At 38.4% G+C, this 25,201-nt stretch overlaps 2 protein-coding genes across 4 annotated transcripts in view; one reads left to right on the top strand and one right to left on the bottom strand.

Annotated features, from left to right (window-relative positions):
* The window catches only part of PLCZ1 (phospholipase C zeta 1), a 71,370-nt gene extending 67,128 nt beyond the window's left edge, over positions 1 to 4,242 (top strand). Inside the window, exon 14 of the mRNA XM_058282851.2 lies at positions 4,110 to 4,242. Coding sequence (XP_058138834.1) covers position 4,110 — 1 coding nt within the window. The 3' untranslated portion in view covers positions 4,111 to 4,242. The remainder of the gene's footprint in view (positions 1 to 4,109) is intronic.
* PIK3C2G (phosphatidylinositol-4-phosphate 3-kinase catalytic subunit type 2 gamma) overlaps positions 1,283 to 25,201 on the bottom strand; it is a 646,925-nt gene continuing 623,006 nt past the window's right edge. For all 3 annotated transcript variants that reach the window (XM_058282853.2, XM_071210197.1, XM_071210198.1), the window contains 2 exons: positions 6,968 to 7,093; positions 1,283 to 1,726 (listed from right to left, as the gene is read on the bottom strand). In XM_058282853.2, coding sequence (XP_058138836.1) covers positions 1,574 to 1,726; positions 6,968 to 7,093 — 279 coding nt within the window. In that variant the 3' untranslated portion in view covers positions 1,283 to 1,573. The remainder of the gene's footprint in view (positions 1,727 to 6,967; positions 7,094 to 25,201) is intronic.

Raw genomic sequence — 25,201 nt, 5'->3', positions numbered from 1 at the left:
AACATGATGGTATTGATTTCCAGTAGCAATGTTTTTGTGAAAGTGAGAGGGATGGGGTCAAATGTACAAGCTGAGGGGTGGGCTTTGGCTAGGAGCATGGTTAGTCCTTCTATGGTACTAAGTAGGTGGGGTGGACTGTGGGTGGGCACAGAATCTGCTTAGGTGGGTTGATGAAGTAGTGAAAGTCTGTGAAGGTTTCCTCTTGACTGATACCAACTTCTCAGTGAATTAGGAGACAAAGTCCTCTGGAAGTGAGGATAAGCAAGGAGGTACTGGGGCTTCACAGCGAGAAGGGTGGATAAACGTGGTCTTGCAGAGTGGGAGAGTGAATGGGCTAAGGACACCCAGAATAATCACCCAGCAGCATTAAGGGCTTACTCAAGTTGCACGATTAGGTTTTTCAGCCCACACCAGGCACAGGTAGAGAATTTTACATGTTTATATGGTTAACTAGATGAACTAGCATATAATACAGCTTTATTTTTATTCATACACAGCAAAATACTGAATTAAAGCAAAGATTAAAAACAAAGTTTTAGTCATTTGAATGGCTAGGATTTTTTTCAATTTCCTTTTAAAGAATCTCTCTTTTAAAGAATGTGGCATGATGCTCCTTTGTAGGAGGAAAGCTATTGGGCTGTTTCATTGAGCTCATGATGAGTATGAAGGTAGGTTCAAAAATGAGGAATATCCTATATATGTTGTAAAGATAAGAGGATTGGGTCCCAGGGAAAAGTCTCAGAGTTCAGACCTTGGAGTTAGAGCATAATGAAGTTAAAAATGTGATCACACCTCGGGGCAGGGAAAATCCAGCGATGAGGTGTTGAAGAGGGTGAAAAGCTACAAAGTCAGGCTTCTGGAAGGGCTATAAACATATATGTGGGGCAGGATGAAGTGGAGAGAAAGAGTGTGAGTCAAGAGCTTAAAAATTAAATGTGCAAGCATCCTGGAAGATAGCTGGTAACACCTCTTAGAGCAGTAGAAATTTCACAAGAAGTCTGTTTTGAAAATTAGATTTAAGAATTTCAGGCATTTGTGTTTTGTTTTTCTGATAGAAAAGAATACAGCATTGTTTTGGAGTTTACCAATCCTCTCAAAAGGTAGGGTTATAAATGGCTATGTAGGCACATAAATTAATTTAATTTTAAAAGTCTGTTGAAGACATATTTAATTCTTGACTCAATTGATGGGATTTATTTATTTGGTTGTCTTTCTTGGAAAATATATTGACAGTATTGCTTTTAACTGTAGGCACACAATTAAAACAAAATTTGAACATATGTTTGATTCAAAATATGTATTAAATTAAGTAGCCTTTAATTATTTTACCTATTGAAATTTACACAGTTAATCGACGCTTTGTTTAAGGAGAAAAGATTCTAAGAAAGCACTGAAAATGAAGGTAGAGAATAAATAACTATAAAAGACTGATTCTGATTTCTTTTTCTTCTGTCCTTAGTGCCCTATTATATCTCCTACAATGAAATTGTTCTGCTAATGTGGTAGAGTGGCCTAGAAATGAAAAAAATATATATAAGTAGTAAATGAATAATCCATATGTTCATAGCAATGGTCAAATTATACTGTTTCCTAGTGGATACCATTTTTCTTCATTGAGCAGGACATCACCGAGTTGGATGTTAATTGCTCCTACAAATGTGGCTTTACTCTTCACAATAAGCATTAAGACATGTCCTTGAAGCTCTGTGACTTCATCATATACCACCTGAAAAGGGAGAGAATAATGAATATAAATCAGATATGCTTAAATGCATTTTTCTGTTGAATATTCTTTTTATATAAAAATGTTTAGCTACTAATACCTTGTTTTGTAGAATGGATAGGTTAATGTTGTTAGAATCTTTTATTTCTAACTCTAATTCTGCAAAGCTAAAGTTTCTGCTAACACAATGGGGTTTAAAGACAGAATATTTCCCTAAGAGGCTTAGAACTTATTCTAATTCCACTAAGAAATGACCCTCAAATTTAATAAGGCCACAAATTACTCCATAGAAAGGAATTTAAAATACCTTCACCCATCACTTTTTAACTGTCCTTGAATTTATCATGCAATATTGGAACTCGAACAACATCCTTCTCTGTTGAAGGTTAATGAGGAAAGACAGACCAAGTTCCATGATTTCCTTGTGCTATTTAATGCAGTGCAACAATATTTCCATGCACATGTGAAGATGTCATTCTACAGTTACTTTTATTTATTTACCTTGCTTAATTTTAATTATGAGAATGCATGCTCATTAAATATAATATGGATGAAACAAAAAAAAAAGAAATGAAAAAAACTATATCACCACCACTGGGTGATAATTACAGATAACATCTTGCTGTTCCTTTTGTTTTCTATATTTAATCACTTTTTAAGAATCTGAGCTGCAATTATGCTGTATATACAATTTTGTGTCTGTCTCCTTTTTAACTTACTAGTTGCATAACTATTTCTTTTTTTTTTTTTAAAAAAAGAGAACCGTTCAATTGTGTTTTATAATATTCAGAAAGGAAGTCACAGGTCTCATCACTAGGTTCTTGTAGTGGTAAAGAAATGTTAAATAAATCTGTAGCAATGTATCATATGTGTAGTAGTGTATAAATTGCCAGGAAAACTGGAATAGGAATTTCATGAGTGCCTATAAATTTGCTAGATTTTTACACCTAAGCTACAAGACGAACATTCTCTATTTGCAAGAAAGTAGCCAGGCAAACAGCTTGAGAGGGAAGCCCTCTGAGTCGCCTGGGAGGCCTCCTGTGCTTTCTGGTGCATTGCATGGATATGGTTTCTGGTCTCCGCACAGCATAAGGCTATTAACATTATGTACCCATTAAGCCATCAGTGAAGCTGAGTTCAAGATCAGCTTGTTAGCTGCTCTAAACCATGATTTAAGATCAAGTAAACAGGGAGGCAGATGTGGCTCAAGCAGTCGGGCTCCTGTCTACCATATAGGAGGTCCAGGGTTCGATGTCCAGGGCCTCCTGGTCAGGGCAAGCTGGCCCACGTGGAGTGCTGGCCCACGTGGGAGTGCCACCCCGTGTGTGGGAGTGCCTCCCTGCACAGGAGTGCCAGCGACACGGAGAGCTGGTGCAGCCAGATGATGCAACAGAAAGAGACACAGAGGAGAGACAATAAGAGCCAGCAGAACAGGGAGCTGAGGTGGCACAAGAAAATGATCACCTCTCTCCCATTCCAGGAGGTCCCAGGATCGGTTCCTGGAGCTACCTAATGAGAATACAGGCAGACACAGAAGAACACACAGTGAGTGGACACAGAGAGCAGACAGTGGGGGGGGAGGGGGATAAATTAAAAAAAAATCAAGTAAATAATGATTCCATTCAGGGGCACCCAATGCAAAATAGTATGTGTTATGAGTTGAATTGTAACCCCCAAAAGATATGTTCAAGTCCTAACTGCTGTCTTGTGACGTGAACTTATTTGGAAATAGGGTCTTTGAAGATATGATTAGTAGAAATGGGGTCAGATTGGAGTACGGTGGGCCCTAACCCAATGTGACTGGTGTCATCATATAAAGAGGAATATCACAGCAGACAGACACAGAAGAGCAGGCCATTTGAAGAGGTAGGTGGCAGAGTGACGCATCTGTAAGTCAAGGAGCACCTAGGATGGTTGGCAGGCACCAGGAGCTACAAGCGTCCAAGAAGGGTTTCCCTTGGTTTCTGCTTCTGGCCTCCAGCTCTGTGGTTTAAGACCGTCTAGTCTGGGAGACTTTGCTTCCACCACCCTAGGAAACTAGGATAGTCTCTTACTCCAGTTTATCCTGCCCGAGGTGATGACACCCCTGCCTCCTCTTCTGAATCTCACTTGCTTTCCCCAGAGGAGATAGTCTTAAGTTTTCTAGTACTGGTTATTCAAAGTAGTCCATTTCAACGATTGAGTTCTCCTGGGATAATAAAGGATTTTAAGAACTGCTTTAAAAACTCAAAGTCCTGTCACTGTAATTAATTAACTGCAACTGGACTCCCAGAGCTGCCTGGAAATCATTCCAGGACTTCAGAGTCAGCTTTCTTTTCTTTGCCTGAACTGTTCTCCATTTGCCTTCTCACAACACGTTCAGATAAATTCATCTCTTATTTTACAGAGAGAAGAGATAAAGGGGCCCTCAAAGTGTTACTGAACATGAAGGAGAAAATGGAATAATTCTAAGCATTAGGTCTTTGGAAAAGTCTGGTTTAAAATTCTGTGAATCATCGAAGTAAGCCCTAAAGATGCAAATTTCTAAGAAAATTATCAATAACTTAGATTAATCTGTGGTCAAGTGTATGTTTTCTCATTTGCAAAATGGTGATAATAATCCTTTTTTAGCACTGTGAGGAGGAATAAATGAAAAAATGACTATAAACCTTACCATAAAACCTAATTTTAGCTGAAAAAAATTCATTGAATATACAAAATAGAACCATTGGTTCCTTGGTATTTTGCATCATTTGTTTGGAGAAAATACCTCCAGAAAGAATTGAGTCTCTCAGGTATTCAGTATTCTGAAAGTCTCAAGAAGTGACTTCAGTAATTAATTGCCTTCCTTGTTAAAATATAAACATTTGAACTTCAACATTTGTATAACTTTTTCAATATTTTTATCTGGGCTTCATTGGGCAAAAGTTATTTTCCTAAAAGTAATTGTAGTTTTATGAAAATGTAATCATTGCACATTGCTGGGAACTGAGTTGCATCCTCTGCAAAAGGCACATTCAGGTCCCAACCCCTGGTCCTGTGGGTGTGAAGCATTTGTAAATAGGACCTTTGAAGACATGTTAGTTAAGGTGTGCCTAAACTGAATGGGGTGGCCATCCAATATGGCTGGAGTCCTCATGAGCAAAGGAAATTGAACACAGAAAGAGAAGCCACAAGGAGTGGCCAGAAACTGGAAGTCAACAGAGCCCAGAGGAGAAAGGGGAAGACCTCACATATACATTGCCATGTGATGGAAAAGTCAAGGAACCTCAAAGATTGCACGCCAGCTAGCAGATACTGACCCCAAGAGGAAGTCAGTCTTCTAGCCTCTGAAACTATGAGCCATTAAATTCCTGTTGTTAAGTGTCAGAGTCTTACAATAATTAGCAAGCTGTAACTCAGTTTCCCCTGATATGCACTGGGGAAAGGCTAACCCCATCCCCCATAAGTCTACATGTCCAAGGGCACGCACTTCCCCACGGGTTAAACGAAGAAACCACATAGAGATGGGAGTAAAGGGAAATGGAAACCTTCCTTACCTGCATATCAGACGGAGATAAAACTCCTACAGAACAAAGAAACATCTGCTTCTGCAGCATTCCAAGAAACCCACTCTCTTCTAGTCACTGTCAGGCAAAGTTTTCACCTCTAGGCCTTCCTATCAGTCCCTGCCCCTCACTCAGACCCTCACCCCCCTCCCACCAACTATCATTTCCCCACCTAGGAAAGTTCTGTATAAATTCAAATCCCCCTCTTCCAGGAGTAGGCTGGAGTCTCTCTGCAGACCCCACCATGCTGGTGGGGAAGCCGAAGTCTGTTCTTCAAACCCCCTCCATGGGGAGAGCTTCTCAATAAATCTTTGTCTATAGTCATTTCAGTCTCTGTGTTCCAGTAGCGATGTATTTTCTCCAACATTAAGCCAACCCATTTTGCCCATTGTTCTAGACATTAGAAAGCTGAAACACATCAGAGACGATGCATATCTACTTTAACTGCTTTACTGCATCCATAACATTGTTTAAATGTTAAATGTTATGAATAATTAGTGGGTAAAGCTAGAAAAGAAGACAAAGCATCCAGGAGACATTCCATTGGAGTTTTCCAACAATCAGGATTGTTGGTCAAGAGCCAGGAGAGCAAGGCAGGGCTTGAGGAAGAAATTCAGATGCAACCTACATATAGATGATAAATGAAAATTTGTAAATATGTAAGTAATTTTGAGTATAAAGAGGGGATGAAGGTGGACACAGAACTCTGGCAAACAACAATATTTTAAGAGGAAGAATAGCAGTGAAGGAACCGAGGGAGTGGCTAGAGAAGATGAAAGAGAACAAAGGAAAGAGAACTGAGGAGGACCGGGAAGCTTCAGGAATGAAACGAGGGCACAGCCACGGGGGCTGAGTGCTCTAGCTCTATTGCTGTCCTTGCAGGAGAATTTGAGAAATCATTCGATTTGGTAGTTAGGAGTTTATTGTACCATTGGAATAAAGCAATATTAGTAAAGCTCAGAATCCAGATTGCAAAACAATAAAAAGGCAAAAAGGGAATGATGAAGTGAGAGCAGAAATGTAGAGGTGGTAAGGAAAGAAAATTTGGATACTTTAGGGAAAGACTGAATTGAGGGGATTTTTAAAAGATTTCCAAGTTGGGGATCCAGTGGGTGAGACAGTTTTAAGAAAAAGAGAGCAAATAATTGAATGACCAAGGTACAGAGGAGATGGGAAAGGATGGAATCAGGAAAATAAATGTACGGGTTTGCTTTAGAAAGAAGCAGGACTTGGATGTTGAAATGATATAATACAAATGAATTAAAGAGCCACTTATAAATTAACTTTAATTTGTATTTTGTATTTATTTTGTCAGTTTTTCAAGAGGGATTTTATGAGATTTATTGCTATGCTCACAGGGTAGATTATGATAAAATTATTAGTTAAGGGAAATCAAGTAAAGGAAATCAGGTTAGAGAAAGTAAGATTAAAATCCGAGATAAAGTTAGTATGCAAAACGGATGCCATATAGTCTTGGACTCTTACTGGAGGTTATCCGCAATTTGAAAATTGGTTTATAAGCACTTTGAGAGCAGAATTTGTATTTTCTAGTTCCCATAGCATCTACAACAGTGATCAGCACACAGTGACTATTTTGGGAAATGTCTTCCCTTTATGGAATGATACTGCCAATTACTGCAAGTTCCCCATATTTGGTTAAGATGAAAAATGGTTAGAAAAATACAAAACTACTGGATAAGAGATGAAACATACTTACAATTTCATTGTAAGTGGGATCAGTACATTTTGGAACAGATTTTGTTTTCCTCCTACGAACTTCACTGGGATACGGTAAAAGATAAAATTCAACATGTGCACTGGGCGCGGAGCCATCTGGGAGATGCTGCAAAGGAAAATGGTTATAAATATTAATGTGTGTTGCTATCAAAGAAAACAAATACAAAGCTATTAAATATCTAGACCAAAGGCAGGATCAGGATTTATTACAGTCTTTCTGTTTCTCAGAAAATAAGAGAATAATCAAAAGTCATACATCATTGCTTTAAAAATCCCAAATTACAGTTTAAAAGTAAAATTTCTATCTTAAAGTAAGTATTTTGTCAGAGAACTCTATTTAAAATCCCATTAGGTATAATTTAATTTTTTTACAGTAAAAGCCAAATTTGCATTTTTGACAGAAATGGTCAAGAACTGAATGTTAGCAGTAATTCAGTGCCTTGGGATAGTGTACCCCATTTGAAATGAAAAAATTAAGTTTAAACATACAGTGAGATATTGCATTTAATGATGTGTACATATATTTTATAATGTCACATTTTAAAGCAGAATTTAATTAAAATATTGATTAGACCTTCACCTTCAATATAGTTACAAGAATCTCAAATGGTTACAATAATTTTATCTCAATTTTAACATACAAGATTTTCAAAATGTTAAATAATTTTATTTTCTAATTACCCTAAAATACATTGGAGAATCCTTTTAAACTGTGACCTGCGGAGCTTCAAAAGTTACCTAAGAGATTGCCTGAGCAAGGGAGCCAAATGGGTGGTCATCTCCCAAATACCCCGCTCAGCCATACCCCCTCAGCCTCAGAGCTCCTTCTTCTCCATCTATCCTTCAAATATAATAGATATTTTTATTGTTTAATATACCATTTGAAAAATGAGAGCCATTGTTTCAAAAGGTTTGAAAACCACTGTATATGAAAGAAAAGGGTTAGAAATGTGATGAATAGAGTCCTATCATTGTGAGTCTCACCAAATGGAGAGTAAATGGCACTAAAATTCTGGATATCTAGTTTGACCAAATAAGGAACACTCATTTAATTTACATTTAAAATGGATGATCTAAAAGTCAAATTTAAATGCTTATTTTGTTGACAACATTCTAACTATTAAATTACTAATTTTCAACAAATTTATTTTTAATGCCCTGAAGCACAGTGATAGTCACATATGAATAAAGATGCCACTGCCATTCCCATTAGTTTTAATTTTATCTTTCTTTTGCACTCAGAAAAATATATTAGAGGGGAGTGGATGTGGCACAAGCAGTTAAGCACCCACATTCTGCATGGGAGGTTCTGGGTTGGTTCTTGGTGTCTCCTAAACAAAAACAACAAACAACAAGCAAAAACCAAATTAGAAAACCAACTCAGGGAAGCCGATGTGGCTCAGTGGTTGAGCACCGGCTTCCTACATACGAGGTCTTGGGTTCAATCCCTGGCCCTGGTACCTCAAAAAAAAAAAAAGTATCAGGAAGCAAGAAACACAAGATATATTATATTAGACTAACTTTTATTCAGTTCTAGTTTACATGGTAAAATTTTATCTTTAGAAAATTTAGGTTCTTTACTCTAGAAACAAATTAGGCAAAACATATCTGGACACACCCATTTGCCAAATGACCAAGATTGAGAACCTTTCTTTTAAATGGAGCTCAGGGTATCCTTCCTCCATGTGACACCCTGCCCCCGGGAGAGGAGTTCTGAAATGTATCAATGACATGATAGACTCTTCATTGACTCTGAAGCTGGTATTAATATTTGAGAGAGGATTTGTGTGTGTGTGTGTGTGTGTGTGTGTGTGTAGGTGGGGGTGTGGAGAACGTAGGGGCTGAAAGCGTCTGCCATTGGGCTTAAGAATACCAGACATGAACACACTGAATGTTCCAACTTAGTAGCTAGAATCATGGTTCTGGAAATGCTCTAACTGCAAATCTAGGCCCCCAAATTTATCAGTGATGTGGTTTTAGGTAGGAATCCTAACTTCTCAGTGTATTGGTTTTCTCATCTGTTAAATGAGGATAAAGGTAATACTATCTCATAGGATTTTAGAGATTAAATAAAATAAACCATGCAATGGGTCAGTGCCTGAATCAGAGGTCAGTGTCTGGATCAGAATAAGACTCAGTAACTGTTAGATATTATTTTTATTTCCTATACATTGACTGTGAATGTACCATATACACCAACTGAAAAAGCTATCCCCAATGTACAATGACATTTGTATACAGCAGGGTTTCTCAACTGTGGCACTATTGACATTTGAGACTGGATACTTCTTTGCTGTTGGGACTTTTCTGTGCATTGTGGGATATTTAGCAGCATTCTTGGCCTCTACTCAATAGATGCCAGTAGAACAATCACATCGATTGTGGCAACTAAGGATGTCTTTAGGCTTTTTCCAATGTTACCCGGGGAGCAAAGTCACCCCCCAGTTGAGAACCACCGACATAGATGACTCTCAAGTAAGGATCTGTTTTTCATTCCTGGGATCACGGCCTGTGATACCTCCATCTGGATGTCTTCTTGGCACATTCACACTCGATAAACTCCAAATCTATTGTCTATTCTTTCTCACCACTCCAAAACAGATTTTTGTAACTCCTCAAAATGCTTAAATGATACTGCTACTTTTCCATGGCACCTTCATTGTCCTTGATTCTCAAATCCAAATATGTGACATGATTGAACTCCTCCTTTTTGCCCCAGTTTACCTGGCCCAGTTTTAAAAAAAATTTTTATTATCTTTTTTTTTAAAGATGCATAGATCACATGCAATGTTACATTGAAAAATATAAGAGGTCCCTATATACCCCACTCCCCACACCCCCACTTCTCCCACATTAACAACTTCTTTCATTAGTGTGGTACATTCATTACATTTGATGAGTACATTTTGGAGCACTGTTACACAGTATAAATTATAGTTTACATTATAGTTTACACTCTCCCAGTCCATTCAGTGGGTTATGGCAGGATATATAATGTCCTGCATCTGTCCTTGCAATATCATTCAGGACAACCCGAAATTCCAAAAATGCCCCCATATCATGCCTCTTTTTCCCTCTCCCTGCTTTCAGCAACTCCCGTGGCCATTGTATCCACCATCAATGATATAATTTCTTCCATTGCTAGAGTCACAATAATTCTATAGCAGAATACCAGTAAGTCCACTCTAATCCATATTATATTCCTCCATCCTGAGGACCCTGGGGTGGCGATGCCTCTAAATTGAGAGGGGGCTTAGATCCCACATGGCTGATGGATAGGATTCTCCCGCTTGCAGCTGTAGATACTCTCAGTTCCCTGGTGTGGTGGTTGACCATCCTTACCCCCTTGTTAGCTGACTTGGGTAAGCTCAACAAACAGGAGAGTAGGTGTAGCAACTCTGCTGAGGCTCAGGGTCCAGCTGGCACACGGCCAGTCCAGAGATTCAAGTCTCCTGGGCATATACCAACTCCAGCACCAACCACAGGTTCAGTAAAAGTGAAAGAAGAGGCATGTGTAGAGAAGTCACATCTGTGTCCAACTCCATCACACTCAGGAGCACAAATTCCAAAGTAGGGCCCACTGGCAAGGCACTGAACTTCAGAGCCATCTGCCATGACCATAGGTCTTAGGTGTCTCCATAGCCCTCAAGAGTACCCCTACCTGGGGCTGTATCTACTTTGGCTGTCTCTGAGATCCTGCTGAGACCTTTGTAAGCACAACCCCTTTGATGACCTTCCAATTCATTTTGAAGTCTCTTAGCCATATAAACTTATTTGTCTTACCATTTCCCCCTTTTAATTACTATAACCAGCCTTTAATCATTTTTTATGCCTCTAGTCTTCCCACCTCTTTCTTTCATTCTTCCTGCTAAATCACTGCTGGATTTAACTTTCCTGTAAAGCTGCTTTGATCATGCCACTTCCCTTCTCAAAAACACTCAAAGTTTCCCCACTAGCTGAAGAATAAAGTCGATTACATAAGGCATTCACAAAGTATTCAGCAACTGAAGTTTTGAGCTTCTATTTCCAAGTTAATGTCCTTGACATGGTCCTTGATTATCCTGGAGTTTTTAGAATAATAGACCAGCAGAGGTTTTAATTTAAGCCAGGGGTTTATTAGCAACTGAGCTGCAGGGCTTCATGCAACTTTAAATGCAGACGTTGCATTCTCAAATCTTTAAGAGAATCTTTTGTTTTCCAAAGTTGCTTTCTTATCAACATTATTTTTCTACTGGCACCATATCCTGTTCCTTAAGGATCTCAGCTAATTTTTTTAAAAAAATTATTTATTTATTTTTAAAAATTACATTAAAAAAATATGAGGTCCCATTCAACCCCACCGCCCCCACCCGCCACTCCCCCCACAGCAACACTCTCTCCCATCATCGTGACACATCCATTGCACCTGGTAAGTACATCTCTGAGCATCACTGCACCCCATAGTCAATGGTCCACATCATAGCCCACACTCTCCCACGTTCCATCCAGTGGGCCCTGGGGGGATCTACGATGTCCCGTAATTGTCCGTGAAGTACCACCCAGGACATCTTCTCATCCCGAAAACGCCTCCGCATCTCATCTCTTCCTCCCATTCCCCAAACCCAGCAGCCACCATGGCTACCCTTCCCACACCCATTCCACATTTTCTCTGTGGACATTGGATTGGTTGTGTCCATTGCACATCTATGTCAAGTGGGGGCTTAGATTCCACATAGATACTGGATGCACTCCTCCTGCTTTCAGTTGTAGACACTCTAGGCTCCATGGTGTTGTGGTTGACCTTCTTCGACTCCATGTTAGCTGAGTGGGGTAAGTCCAATAAATCAAAGTGTAGGAGCTGAAGTCTGTTGAGGCTCTGGGCCTGGGTGTCATATTATCAGTCCAGAGATTCAAATCCCCTAAATATATCTAAAACCCCAGCACCAGCTACACTTCCAATAAAGTAGCATGCAAGTCTTGTGAAAAGAGATCCCCTCTGATTCCAATTCCATCACGCAGAAACACCATCTCCAAAGAAGGGCCATCTGTCATGGCAGTGAACCCCATCTGCCATGACCATAGAACCCGTGGGTCTCTTTATCCTTCAAAAGAACCAATACCTGGGGTTGTATCTACTTTATCTGTCTCTCAGACTCTGCTCAGTTGTGCATAAGGGCATTCCTTCTGACAACCTCCAGACTCTTTTTTAGAGACTCATAGCCTTATAATCTCATTTCTCCTTTCCATTTCCCCCTTACATTAGGTCAAAGCATTTTGAAGTCATGTTATTATATGTAGACAGGGATATTCTGCTGATCCGTGTTGAACCTTTAATTCAAGGTCCTTTTCTAGTTGCATCTTCAGCTGGTATGTGGTAGTGATCCCTCGGTGCCAGGGAGGCTCATCCCCGGGTGTCATGTCCCACGCTGGGGGGAATGCACTGCATCTACATGCTGAGTTTGGCTGTGAGAGTGGCCACATTTGAGTAACATGAAGGCTGTCAGGAGGAAACTCCCAGGCACAGTGCTACTCTAGGCCTTGTTCTTATTGCAGGTGTATAGGCTCAAAAGCATAGCCATTAGTATCAGGAGCCCACTGTTGGGCCCTCCTTCCTTCCTGGTTCTTGCCGTTGCACCTGGGGGACTGCCGCTGCTCCCCCAGGGTCCACGACAGTGACCCCCCGGCCAGGGGCCCAGTATCCCCCCAGCTGTTGTTTTTAATTGTTTCCACTATGAGTATATCTAGACATTACTATATACCCTGGGCCATATGCCCTGTATAACTCCCTGTCAACCATATATATCCTGTCAATAACATCCTATATCAGTATTCCTCCGCTGCCATTGTTGAACCACTCTGTGATCCAAAACTTCCTGTAAAGTGAATCCCAACATAATGTCAGCTTCACAAGAGTCTTAGATCACTGAAATTAATATATACAATATACAGTACTTCCCCAGATTCACCATAAAACCTTTTCCCCTCCACAGCGATAATCTCTTAACTTGTTCATATCATATTTCCTGAAACTGATGTACAGATTCCAAGACAATAGCTTTCAAACAAGATGACATGTGTGCTTACTATGTGGTCCATACTTTAGGTTGTACAGTTTTCTAAATTTTTTAGTTATCCTATGTTTTGCCTTATGGTTTACATTATTAGTCTGTCGTCCCCTATATGTTTTTGGTGTAATATTACATGTTTTATATTCATCTTCATGTACTCTCACAAAACTCCTCTCTTGCCCCCATATTTACCTTGGTTCCATCCATTCCACATCCATTTTCCCCTCCCCTTGGGGCCCACAACGCCAGCCAATCTCCATCAGCTAATTTTTTAAAAAGAAATCACTAGCCTTCTCCTCATCAACACTTCTCACTTTACTTTTGCCCTTATGTTTATGCAAATTAAACTTTAAGCTGTTAAATAGCCCTTACTTGTCTAAATGTCTCACACTGGGATTTTTTAAATTTTTACTGCATTTTGGACCTTCACAAAGATCAACACTTTGACCTGAAGGATTAGGATTAGGGATACAGGGTTCTTAATCTGACTCTCAGTCTAAACAATGAGAAACTTCCTGTGCCACACAGAGAGTTTGCTTATTCATAGTGGACTGACTTAAAGCAGTAATATCACTTTTTTTCTAGAATTTTAGCAAAATTTTTACAGTGATCAGAAGATAGTATGAAGGTAATTAAACCTTATTTTTGTTGCTCATACTAATCTAGGTATTATATATTGCTGTTAAAATAGTCATCATTTTATATGTTGTTATAGTTTATACATGTGCTATCTTTCTTATTAGAATTTCTTATTGAAATTCTTTGAAAGGAAGATTCATGTCTTACTCTCACAGTCCCCTTTCACATTTCCTTTGGGTTTTGCTCCATTGGTTGTTCACTACCTCCCCCACAATACCAGTTTTCTTCCTATGCTATTAATGTATTTCTGAGTCTCCAATTAAAAATTTTAAATTCTCACTTGAAATTGGGTTTCCCCTTATCCCATTCTTTTCCTTCCCTTCATAACTATATCTTCCTTCCATAGCATTCCTTTCTTTCATAATAGTATTTCCCCCTTTAAACAGTAGATATTAAATAAATATCATTAAATTAAATGACTGAATGAGGTATATTTTCGTAGTGTCTAGCTCTTTGAAAGTGCTCCAATTGTATTTGAATGAATGATTTTATTATTCATAATTTAATCTTAAAAACTATAAACCTTCCTAACTTCCTAAGTTTTAAGTAGTTTCACCTATCTATCTCAACATTTCTTATTGTAAAACTAAGCAAGGAAAGATGCCTTGCTGGGTAAAGTGGATGTAGCCTAGGTTCTGTTTCCAGTGTCTGTCCTTGCTATTTACCTGAATACCTGGCCATTTAAAAGGCATTTCTCTGTTAGATCTGACCTGCAATTTTTCATTTGGGTTTTGTGGTTGGTCTGGAATGTTGGGTCAAAGTCTGCTTGTTTCTGTCCAATATCACCACGCTCCACTTCTAAAACTTTGGCCTATCCCATCTCTAGGGTCAAATTGGACAATTAGATACTTACTACCCCACTTTACTCCTTTCCAGCCCCAGCTGAAAGGAGACTGGATTTGTAACATAATAATTTGTACTCAGTCTCCAGAATGAATTCTCAGTCACCACCCTCCTCCCTTCTATCTAGAAACTTGCTCTCTACCTGCCATCCTCCTTTCCTGGGATATTCCTCCCCACTTTTCTGGATTTCTCCCATTTTAATCCTTGAAATCTTCCTTTCTAATAAGCACAACAAGTTATATTTAACTCTCCTTCTAGGAGCTAATGATGTCGTAACCATTTCTTGGGGGTCACAGATGGGAACTGTGGACTATGGCTGTGATGCTAGGTCTCCTATTATGCCCCTCTTTCGTGGAGTCCACGGAAAAATTGAAAGCAAAAAACAGGTGCATTCCTTTGCCTTGGAGATATTGACTAAGGTATTCACCATTTAAATGGAGAAACGTCTTGTGGGGACCATGGGTAGAGGAAGGGGCTGCATGATTATTACCATACTCTACAGAGGGAATGAATATGACTCACACATATGTGCTGCTATTTTTTTAAGCACATGCAGGTGCTCTAGTGAACACAATTTTCATATTAAAAGTGTCACCACATTCATAGTTTTTAAAAAATTATTTTGTTTCTCTTAAATTTGCCAGACATTCATAGGATTTTATTTATTTATTTATTTATTTTTAAAGATTTATTTATTTATTTAATTCCCCCCCCTCCCCCGGTGGTCTGTTCTCTGTGTCTATTTGCTGCGCCTTGTTTCTTTGTCCGCTTCTGTTGTCGTCAGCGGCACGGGAAGTGTGGGCAGCGCCATTCCTGGGCAGGCTGCACTTTCTTTCGCACTGGGCGGCTCTCCTTACGGGTGCACTCCTTGCGCGTGGGGCTCCCCTATGCGGGGGACACCCCTGCGTGGCAGGGCACTCCTGGCGCACATCAGCACTGCTCATGGGCCAGCTCCAGAGGAGTCAAGGAGGCCCGGGGTTTGAACTGCGGACCTCCCATGTGGTAGATGGACGCCCTAACCACTGGGCCAAGTCCGTTTTCCCATTCATAGGATTTTAATGGCACCTGAGGAATCTTTCTTTTTAAGTTTAAAAAGGGACATTTTTTTTTTTTTTTTTTGCTGTTGCCAAAATGCTTTACTGGAAAACCCAAGAACATCTGAGGTAGTTTTTGCTTAGAAGTGTCTGAGTCATCTATCATTTTCTTTTTTTTTTTCTTTTTTTTTAATTGACTTTGTAATAATATTACATTAAAAATATATATATTGGGAGTGAAGATCTTTGGATGGTTTCAACATTCACTGGTGAAGAATCTCCTTTTTCAACTGAAGAATGAAGTATAGGGGATTCTTAGCTTAGTTATCATTTTGAGTTGTAAAACTTAAAATGTATGACAGTATATTAGTTACTCTTTGTTCACAATGCTGACTTCTAAATGGTATTGCTTCAGGTATGTTAATAATTAAATATACCAATTTTTGACCTTTACTTCTTGCCCCAAACTGTGTACAGCATTTCAAACAGTTTTCAATACTATTTTTAAAAATTCTTTTTTATTTATTTCTCTCCCCTTCCATCCTGTTCCAGTTGTCTGCTCTCTGTGTCCATTTGCTGTGTGTTCTTCTGTGTCCGCCTGTATTTTTGTCAGTGGCACTGGGAATCTGTGTCTCTTTTTGGTTGCATCATCTTGCTGCATCAGCTTTCTCTGTGTGCGCTGCCACTCCTGGGCACTCTGCACTTTCTTCGCGCGGGGTGGCTCTCCTTGCAGGGTGCACTCCTTGTGCATAGGGCTCCCCTACGCAGGGGACACCCCTGCATGGCATGGCACTCCTTGCCCGCATCAGCACTGCATGTGGGCCAGCTCACCACGTGGGTTGAACCCTGGACCTCCCACGTGGTAGATGGATACTCTATTAGTTGAGCCAAATCTGCTTTCCAATACTACTATTTTTGATCCTATGGTCAAAGAATGAAAATGTCTTGAAATCAGTAAATTTGCCAGAATTGAGGAAAAAACAACCAACCATGTAAGCTATTAACATTTTGAAACAATATAAAACTATTTAGAAAGTAAATGAAACCATCTCACAGTGTGGAGTATGCCAATAGTCCTTCAGTATTTTCATACCAGTGTATGAGGAAGTTATTTAACTTTAAAACATAGTGATAATTATAAGTTATAAGACATAGTGAGTGAGTGTTTACTATATTTAAAGTAATGCCTTAAAACAATCCTTATGTTTGTATTATTGTTCCCATTTTACTGAAGAGGAAACCAGGACTGTTTTCTTATAAAACTGATGCTTTTAACCACTATACTGTTTTGATTCTCTACAAAGAAAGGCAAAGGAAACTGTTAGATTAAAATCAAGAAGCACTTATAGTTCAAGTCTTAGCAGGAATGTGAATGTGATGGTTTAAAAATATCAGATACTTTGGAAACTTCTGTAGATTAATCTACAGCTTAATTGTATTTAATAGGTTATTATCTTTTTGATGAATAATTTATGAAAATTTTCCATCAAGTTTTAAAAAAAACTTTAAATGTTTCCAATTATAGGATAATATAGGCTTTAGTAGAAATCAACTGAGGATGATTAAAATATTATAGGACTATCAAAACCTACGGTTTATGCCAGAAGCCAAACAACATGGTTTATAAAAAGCATTTTCCTCATATATGTCCCTGCCAAATTATAATTTTAAAATTCAGTCTAGCCAATATGAAGAGAGTCTTTTCCTAAAATCATGGTGTCTGGGTCCAGAAGTATGATAAAAGTGCTTGTGATAAGGTTTGTTGTAGGCTTTAATCAAAGAAATAGTGGCTTGAGCTTTCTAATCTATGTTTGTTGGTTAATACTAATACACAGTGGGATGATTTCAGGTCTTCAAGAATTAAGTTAGCAATGTCTCTTGCTTCATTTCACACCAATTTAAACCTTTAATGGGACTATTTTAATCAACAGGTTATTTACAATAATGATTTTAAAAAATCAATTCAAAGGCCCAAATACCATGTGTCCAGCACTTTGTATGGTATATAAGAGGACATAGGGAAGTGATCAAAATAGTTTCTGCCTTCAAATAAATAGCAAATTCATTGGTATGATGATCTTGTTTTATATATATACATTTAAATTTAGCTTTTTAATCCTTGACTTAATGACAGAAGTCACAGTCTAGCTGATGGAATTCTTTCTCTAAGCCTGACTCAATGTGTACAAATTGAATCGTTTCTAAAAACCCAGAATTTAATTACAGTTCCAGGCTTTGTCACTGAAGTGTTTTGTGAAGTTTGGCAAGTTCTCCATTTCTCAATCATAAGAACATGTAAGAGGTAAAGCTTAACCTTATTTTATTGTTTAGAATTTACTCAATTGCAAATGTTGATGAGTTGTTTATAAGTTAGCTGGTGATTAGACTCATTGTACAACTGCACTAAACTGCTTGAAATGATTCCAAATCACCAAATCTCAGCCTCTATCCCCAGGTGTTGAGAAAAATTTACAAATAAGAGACACAAACCCTATTTCCTTTTTGATTATTAAAGAATTGTGAGGAACAGATAAAATTCTGGAAGATTAGACATAAAATGTGGTTATACTATCTAGTATAGGAAGAAGATGGATTGCAAAAAGCAGAAACCAGTAATTTAGAGATAATATATAAGTATTTTCTATCCATTGACCAGATATTTGCCTTGATCTGTCCTTCTAAATTGTTTTTATCATAACTTAAATAAAGATATAGGTATATCATTACCAAATGTGTCAAGAACCTGTAAGGTTAGAGAATCAGGATTGAGTTGCATCACGAGAGATTGGAATGATGGACTGCAATCTCATGAGGTCAAATGCAATAAACTACATGGACTGATCTTCTTTTGTGTCTAGAAAACTGACTCTGCAAATCTGGGATATAAAAAAACCTGGCTTAGAAATAGCACTTGGCTAAACTTAAAGAGTTACAGATGATAGCATGTTATACAACCTGAGATGGCTATAAACTGAGATTGCTGTCTACAACTACAGAGTTGTGATAGAGCCCATATGGCCTCACAGCCTAAAATATTTACTATATGCCCCTTTACAGAAAAAGCTTGGTAACTGCTGCTGTATCCTGGAGGATCATGGAACCATATCTGAAAAGAACATGAGTACCTAAATGAACACGTTACAAAGACATCAGTAAACCTGGAATGTTCACTTTGGCATTTTATTTAAGAGAGAAATAAGTGTCTAAAGCTAAATTATTATTAGTTATTTCCTTTAAAAACTTATCTTTTTTCTCTAATAATGTATATAAAAACTGTGGGGCCCAGTTTGGTAATGTTGCTAGGATCAACACAAAGGGTGAGGACATCAGCCTTCAAGATGGAGTAATAGTGATTAGATTTATCCTCTCACCTGAAACAATTAAAAAACCAGGCAAAATATATAAACCAATGCTTTTTAGACACTGTACACCAGAGAACCATGACAGTAATTCCTGAGAGGGGAAACACAAAGGAGATGAGCGCTATGATTGCCCCAGTGTACCGTCTGGAGTGTTGTCTAATCACACTGCAGGAGGGGAAACCTAAGTGGAGGTTGGCTGTTTTCCTGAGCTGAGGCTCCAGAGGTGAAAGTCTGGGGGGGACTAAGATGGCTACATTTCACAGGGCAGATGAATGGAGAAGAGAAAGCTGCACAGAGAGAGAGTTCCAGAGATCTGCAGAGCGCTCCCTTTCACTTGAATACTGATTAGTGCAGTCATGTGAGGAAACTACCTTGAGACCAAGGAAAGGATGACCCGAAAAGGCCTGGCAGAACAACCCCCAAGTATCACACAGGGCTAGGAAAGTTTCCTGCTTCTACCAGCCAGAAGAGAAAACGTAATTCACAGGGAATAGGTTAGACTACTCAGAAGGGTTTGGCCTCGGTTTTTGGGCAAAATTAGTCTTAGATTAAGGGCTACTCTGGTCCCAAAAGGCTCAAACTGTAACTATTTTCCAGAACAAAGTTCAAAAACATTTATAGGAAAACAAAGATATCCAGCAGCCAATAAGGTAAAATTAAAAATGCCTGGCATCCATAAGTAATTACCAACATGTAAAGAAGCAGGAAAACATGACCATAAGCAGGAGGAATATGAATCAATATAAACAGACCCAGAAATGATACAGATGCTGGAATTACTACACAAGGACATACTATTAGTTATTACAGCTATATTCCAAATGATCAAAAAGGTAGAGAAAAGATTGAGCATGTAAATTAGAGTATGGAAGATATACAAAAGACCCAACCTAAGTATAGAAGATGAAAAATCCCATGTCTGAGATGAAGAATACAGGGAATAGGATTAACAGCAGATCATACACTGCAGAACTAAGTATTAGCGAACCTGAAATTATGGTAAAGGATCTTGAAACGGACTTAGCATCAGTGAACTTTGGGACAATATCAAGGAGTTTAATATATGTGTAACCAGAATCCATGAAAAAGGGAGGCTAGAAAAACATTTGAAAAATAATGACCAAATTTTTCCTAAATTTGATGAACACAATAAATCAACCCACAGGTCTGAAATTATCAACAACCCAAATCAGGAAAAACATGAATGGAGACAACAAGGCAGATCAAAAATAAAATTGTTTAAAAACAGTGATAAAAACAAAATCTTAAAAGCAAACAACAACAAAAATGCCTTTTTGAGCAGAACAAAAATAAGAGTTCCAGAAGACCTGTCAAAAACAATACAAGCCAGAACACAGGGGGGAACTACATTTAATGTACTGAAAGGAAAAACAATGCAATGCCAAACTAAAATTCCCTAACTAGCAAAAATATCATTCAAAAACAAAGGCAAAATAAAGACATTTTTAGACAAATGAAAGCTGAAAAATTTAATCACCAACAGACTTGTAGTATAAGAAATGATAAAGGGAGTCCTTCTAGTAGAAGGCAATGACATTAGAGGGAAATCTGAATTACTTAAAGGCATGAAGGACACCAGAAGTGGTAAATATCTAAAAGACTTCAAAAATCTTTAAAACATAATTGACTTTTTAAAGAAAAATAATCGTAACTGGATAATGAAACATGTGGAAGTAAAATATATGACAACAACAACACAAAGCCCAGGAGGATAAAAAGAAGTACACTACTGCAAGGTTCTTATACCCTTCGTGGGGTGGTATATTATTTCTTGAAGGTAGAATATGAATATAGTATTAACGCTAAAGCAAATAAAACAAAGCAGTTATAGTCATGAGTCACCTTCCTGCAAAAAAAAAAAAAGATAAAATGAAATTCTATTAATCAAGTAATCCAAAAGAAGGCAGGGAAAGAGGGAAAACCTAACCAACCACAGCAATATATGATGCATATATTCAAGAAACCTACTTTAAATATAAAGATACAAATAGGTTAAACATAAAAAGATGGAAAGATATGTCATACTAACACTACTCCAAAGAAAGCTGGAGTATTTATATAAACATCTGACAAAATAGATTTGAGAACAAAGAACACTACCAGGAATAAAAAGGGTCATTTCACAAAGATAAGGGGTTAGTTCATCAAGAGGACATAATAATCTTAAATGTTTATACAACAGTATGTACATCTACAATTCTAGTTGGAGATTTTTAAAACTTCTTTCTTAATAACTGATAGCACTGGTATAAAAAAAGTCAATAGGGCTATAGAAGACTTAAACACTGTTTTGGGGATTGAGTCATGCCTCCAGCAAAATCCATGTTCAGGTCCCAATCCTGGTCTTGTGGGACTGAAGGGTGTGAACTCATTTGTAAGATGTTCTTAGTCAAGGTGTGCCCACACTAAATTAGGGTGGGCCTTAATCCAATATGCCTGAATGCCTTATAAGCAAAGGAAACTGGACATGGAGAGAGAAAGCCATGGGAGAAGTTAGAAGCTGGAACCCAATGAAACCTGAAGGAGAAAGGAGAAGATGCTGCCATGTGCCATGTGGTGCAAAAGGGAAGGAACTCAAAGGATCCCAGACAGCCAGCTCCAGAACAGTCCTTGGGGAGAAAGCATTGCCTTGCTGTTTTCTCAATTTTGGATTTCTCCTAGCCTCAAAATCAGGAGTCAATACATTCTAATTGTTCAAACCAACCCATTGAATGGTATTTGTATTAGCAGCTAGGTATTTGTATTAGCAACCAACATGACTTAATTTGCATTTATAGAACACTCCATCCAACCTCAGCAGAAGAATATTTTTTTCAATTTTACATGGAACATTTATCAAGAGGTACCATGTTCTGGGCCATAAAACAAGCCTTACTACATTAAAAAGATTTAAATAAAAAAATAAAAATAAAAATAAAAATAAATAAAAAGATTTAAATCATGCAAAGTATGTTCTCTGGTCAAATTAAAATTAAAATAGAAATTAATAGACATATCTCTGGAAAATCTCCAAATACTTGGAAACAAAATGCTTCTAAATAATCTATGGATCAAAGAAGAAGTCAGAAGGGGAATAAAAGAACAAAATGATTAAAAAAGAAGCAGAACATATCAAAATTTGTGGGATGCAATAGAGGAAACATTGTAATCCTAATTACCTATATTAGAAAATATGAAATATCTCAAATCAATGGCCTCAGCTTCTAACTTAAGAAATTAGGAAAGAAGAGATAAAAAATATTTAGCATTTTTTTGTAGAAATGGTCTGCTTGCAACAACTTTACTTTGTTTTCCTTCATTGGAATATGTCTTTATTTTCCTTTGTTGTTGAAGGATATTTTCTTGTGTTAAAGGAATCTAAGTCAACAATTATCTTCTGTCAACACATTGAAGATGATGTTCCATGGCCTTCCTATACTTGTCTCACCACAGTTTCTAAGTCTCCATGCTTTTACAGTTCCCTGGTATGTCATATGTGGACTTTTTCTAGCTATTTTGAGATTCCCTCCCCCCCCCCCAATACCTCTGGTTTTCAGCAGTTTGATTACAATATGTAAAGGTATGATTTTCTTTGAATTTTTCCTTTTTGGTTTTCAGTGAGTTTCTTGAATCTGTAAATTTATGTCTTTCACTAAATATTGTAAGGTTTTCGCTGTTATCTATTGAAAATTATTTTTTCTGCCCCATCTCTTTATTCTGTTCTTTTCGGAATCCAAAGATACATGTTTGCATGTTTTCCCATTTATCCCTGAGTTTGTATTCATTTACATTTCAATTTTTTTCTGTGTTCTTTAGATATAATTTCTTCTAGTCCATCTTGAAGTTCACTGACTCTTTCCTCTGCCATCTCCATTCCCCATCCAGTAAGTTTTTATTTAATCATAGATATTTTAATTATTCAGTTCTTAAAATTTGCCTTAGTTTGTTCAACAGTTTCTTTTTACTTTTTGGCTGATAATTCCTAACATTTATTAATATTGAGTGGTTTTCCCTTACACTTTATGGAGAATAGTTATAATAGCAGCTTTAATGTTTGTCTGATCTGATATCTGGATCATCTCAGGAATGGCATCTGTTGATTGTATTTTTAATCGAGAATTGTTCACAATTTCTTCATTTTTTTAAATTGTTTATTTATTTTTAAAAATTACATTAAAAAAATATGAGGTCCCATTCAACCCTACCACCCCTACCCCCCACTCCCCCCACAGCAACACTCTCTCCCATCATTGTGACACATCCATTGCACCTGGTAAGTACATCTCTGAGCATCACTGCACCCCATAGTCAATGGTCCACATCATAGCCCACACTCTCCCATGTTCCATCCAGTGGGCCCTGGGGACAATGTCCCGTAATTGTCCGTGAAGCACCACCCAGGACAACTCCATGTCCTGAAAACGCCTCCCCATCTCATCTCTGCCTCCCATTCCCCGCACCCAGCAGCCACCATGGCCACCCTTCCCACACCCATTCCACATTTTCTCTGTGGACATTGGATTGGTTGTGTCCATTGCACATCTATGTCAAGTGGGGGCTTAAATTCCACATGGATACTGGATGCACTCCTCCTGCTTTCAGTTGTAGACACTCTAGGCTCCATGGTGTGGTGGTTGACCTTCTTCGACTCCATGTTAGCTGAGTGGGGTAAGTCCAATAAATCAAAGTGTAGGAGCTGAAGTCTGTTGAGGCTCTGGGCCTGGGTGTCATATTATCAGTCCAGAGATTCAAATCCCCTACATATATCTTAAACCCCAGCACCAACTACAATTCCAATAAAGTAGCATGCAAGTCTTGTGAAAAGAGATCCCCTCTGATTCCAATTCCATCATGCAGAAACACCAACTCCAAAGAAGGGCCATCTGCCATGGCAGTGAACCCCATCTGCCATGACCATAGAACCCGTGGGTCTCTTTATCCCTCAAAAGAACCAATACCTGGGGTTGTATCTACTTTATCTGTCTCTTAGACTCTGCTCAGTTGTGCATAAGGGCATTCCTTCTGACAACCTCCAGACTCTTTTTTAGAGACTCATAGCCTTATAATCTCATTTCGCCTTTCCATTTCCCCCTTACATTAGGTCAAACAGCATTTTGAAGTCATATTATATGTAGACAGGGATATTCTGCTGATCCGTATTGAACCTTTAATTCAAGGTCCTTTTCTAGTTGCATCTTCAGCTGGTATGTGGTAGTGATCCCTCGGTGCCAGGGAGGCTCATCCCCGGGTGTCATGTCCCACGCTGGGGGGAATGCACTGCATCTACATGCTGAGTTTGGCTGTGAGAGTGGCCACATTTGAGTAACATGAAGGCTGTCAGGAGGAAACTCCCAGGCACAGTGCTACTCTAGGCCTTGTTCTTATTGCAGGTGTATAGGCTCAAAAGCATAGCCATTAGTATCAGGAGCCCACTGTTGGGCCCTCCTTCCTTCCTGGTTCTTGCCGTTGCACCTGGGGGACTGCCGCTGCTCCCCCAGGGTCCACGACAGTGACCCCCCGGCCAGGGGCCCAGTACCCCCCCAGCTGTTGTTTTTAATTGTTTCCACTATGAGTATATCTAGACATCACTATATACCCTGGGCATATGCCCTGTATAACTCCCTGTCAACCATATATATCCTGTCAATAACATCCTATATCAGTATTCCTCCGCTGCCATTGTTGAACCACTCTGTGATCCAAAACTTCCTGTAAAGTGAATCCCAACATAATGTCAGCTTCACAAGAGTCTTAGATCACTGAAATTAATATATACAATATACAGTACTTCCCCAGATCCACCATAAAACCTTTTCCCTTCCACAGCAATAATCTTTTAACTTATTCATATCATATTTCCTGAAACTGATGTACAGATTCTGAGACAATAGCTTTCAAACAAGGTGACATCTGTGCTTACTATGTGGTCCATACTTTAGGTTGTACAGTTTTCTAAATTTTTCAGTTATCCTATGTTTTGCCTTATGGTTTACATTATTAGTCTGTCGTCCCCTATATGTTTTTGGTGTAATATTACATGTTTTATATTCATCCTCATGTATTCTCACAAAACTCCTCTCTTGTCCCCATATTTACCTTGGTTATGTGTAATTTTAGACTGTATCACAGATATTATGAATGTTATATTGTGTACTCTGTGTCCTGTTTAATCCTCTGGAGAAACTTGACATTTCCTTTTAAGCAGGCAATAAATCCAGGCACATCAATTCTGTTTTACCTTCTGTAGAAAGTCGTCCAAATTTCAATTCAGTTTTCAAAGCCTTAATAA

Source organism: Dasypus novemcinctus, chromosome 20 (assembly GCF_030445035.2).
Source record: "Dasypus novemcinctus isolate mDasNov1 chromosome 20, mDasNov1.1.hap2, whole genome shotgun sequence".
Taxonomy (NCBI): Eukaryota; Metazoa; Chordata; class Mammalia; order Cingulata; family Dasypodidae; genus Dasypus; species Dasypus novemcinctus.
This window is presented reverse-complemented; position numbering and strand designations above follow the sequence as displayed.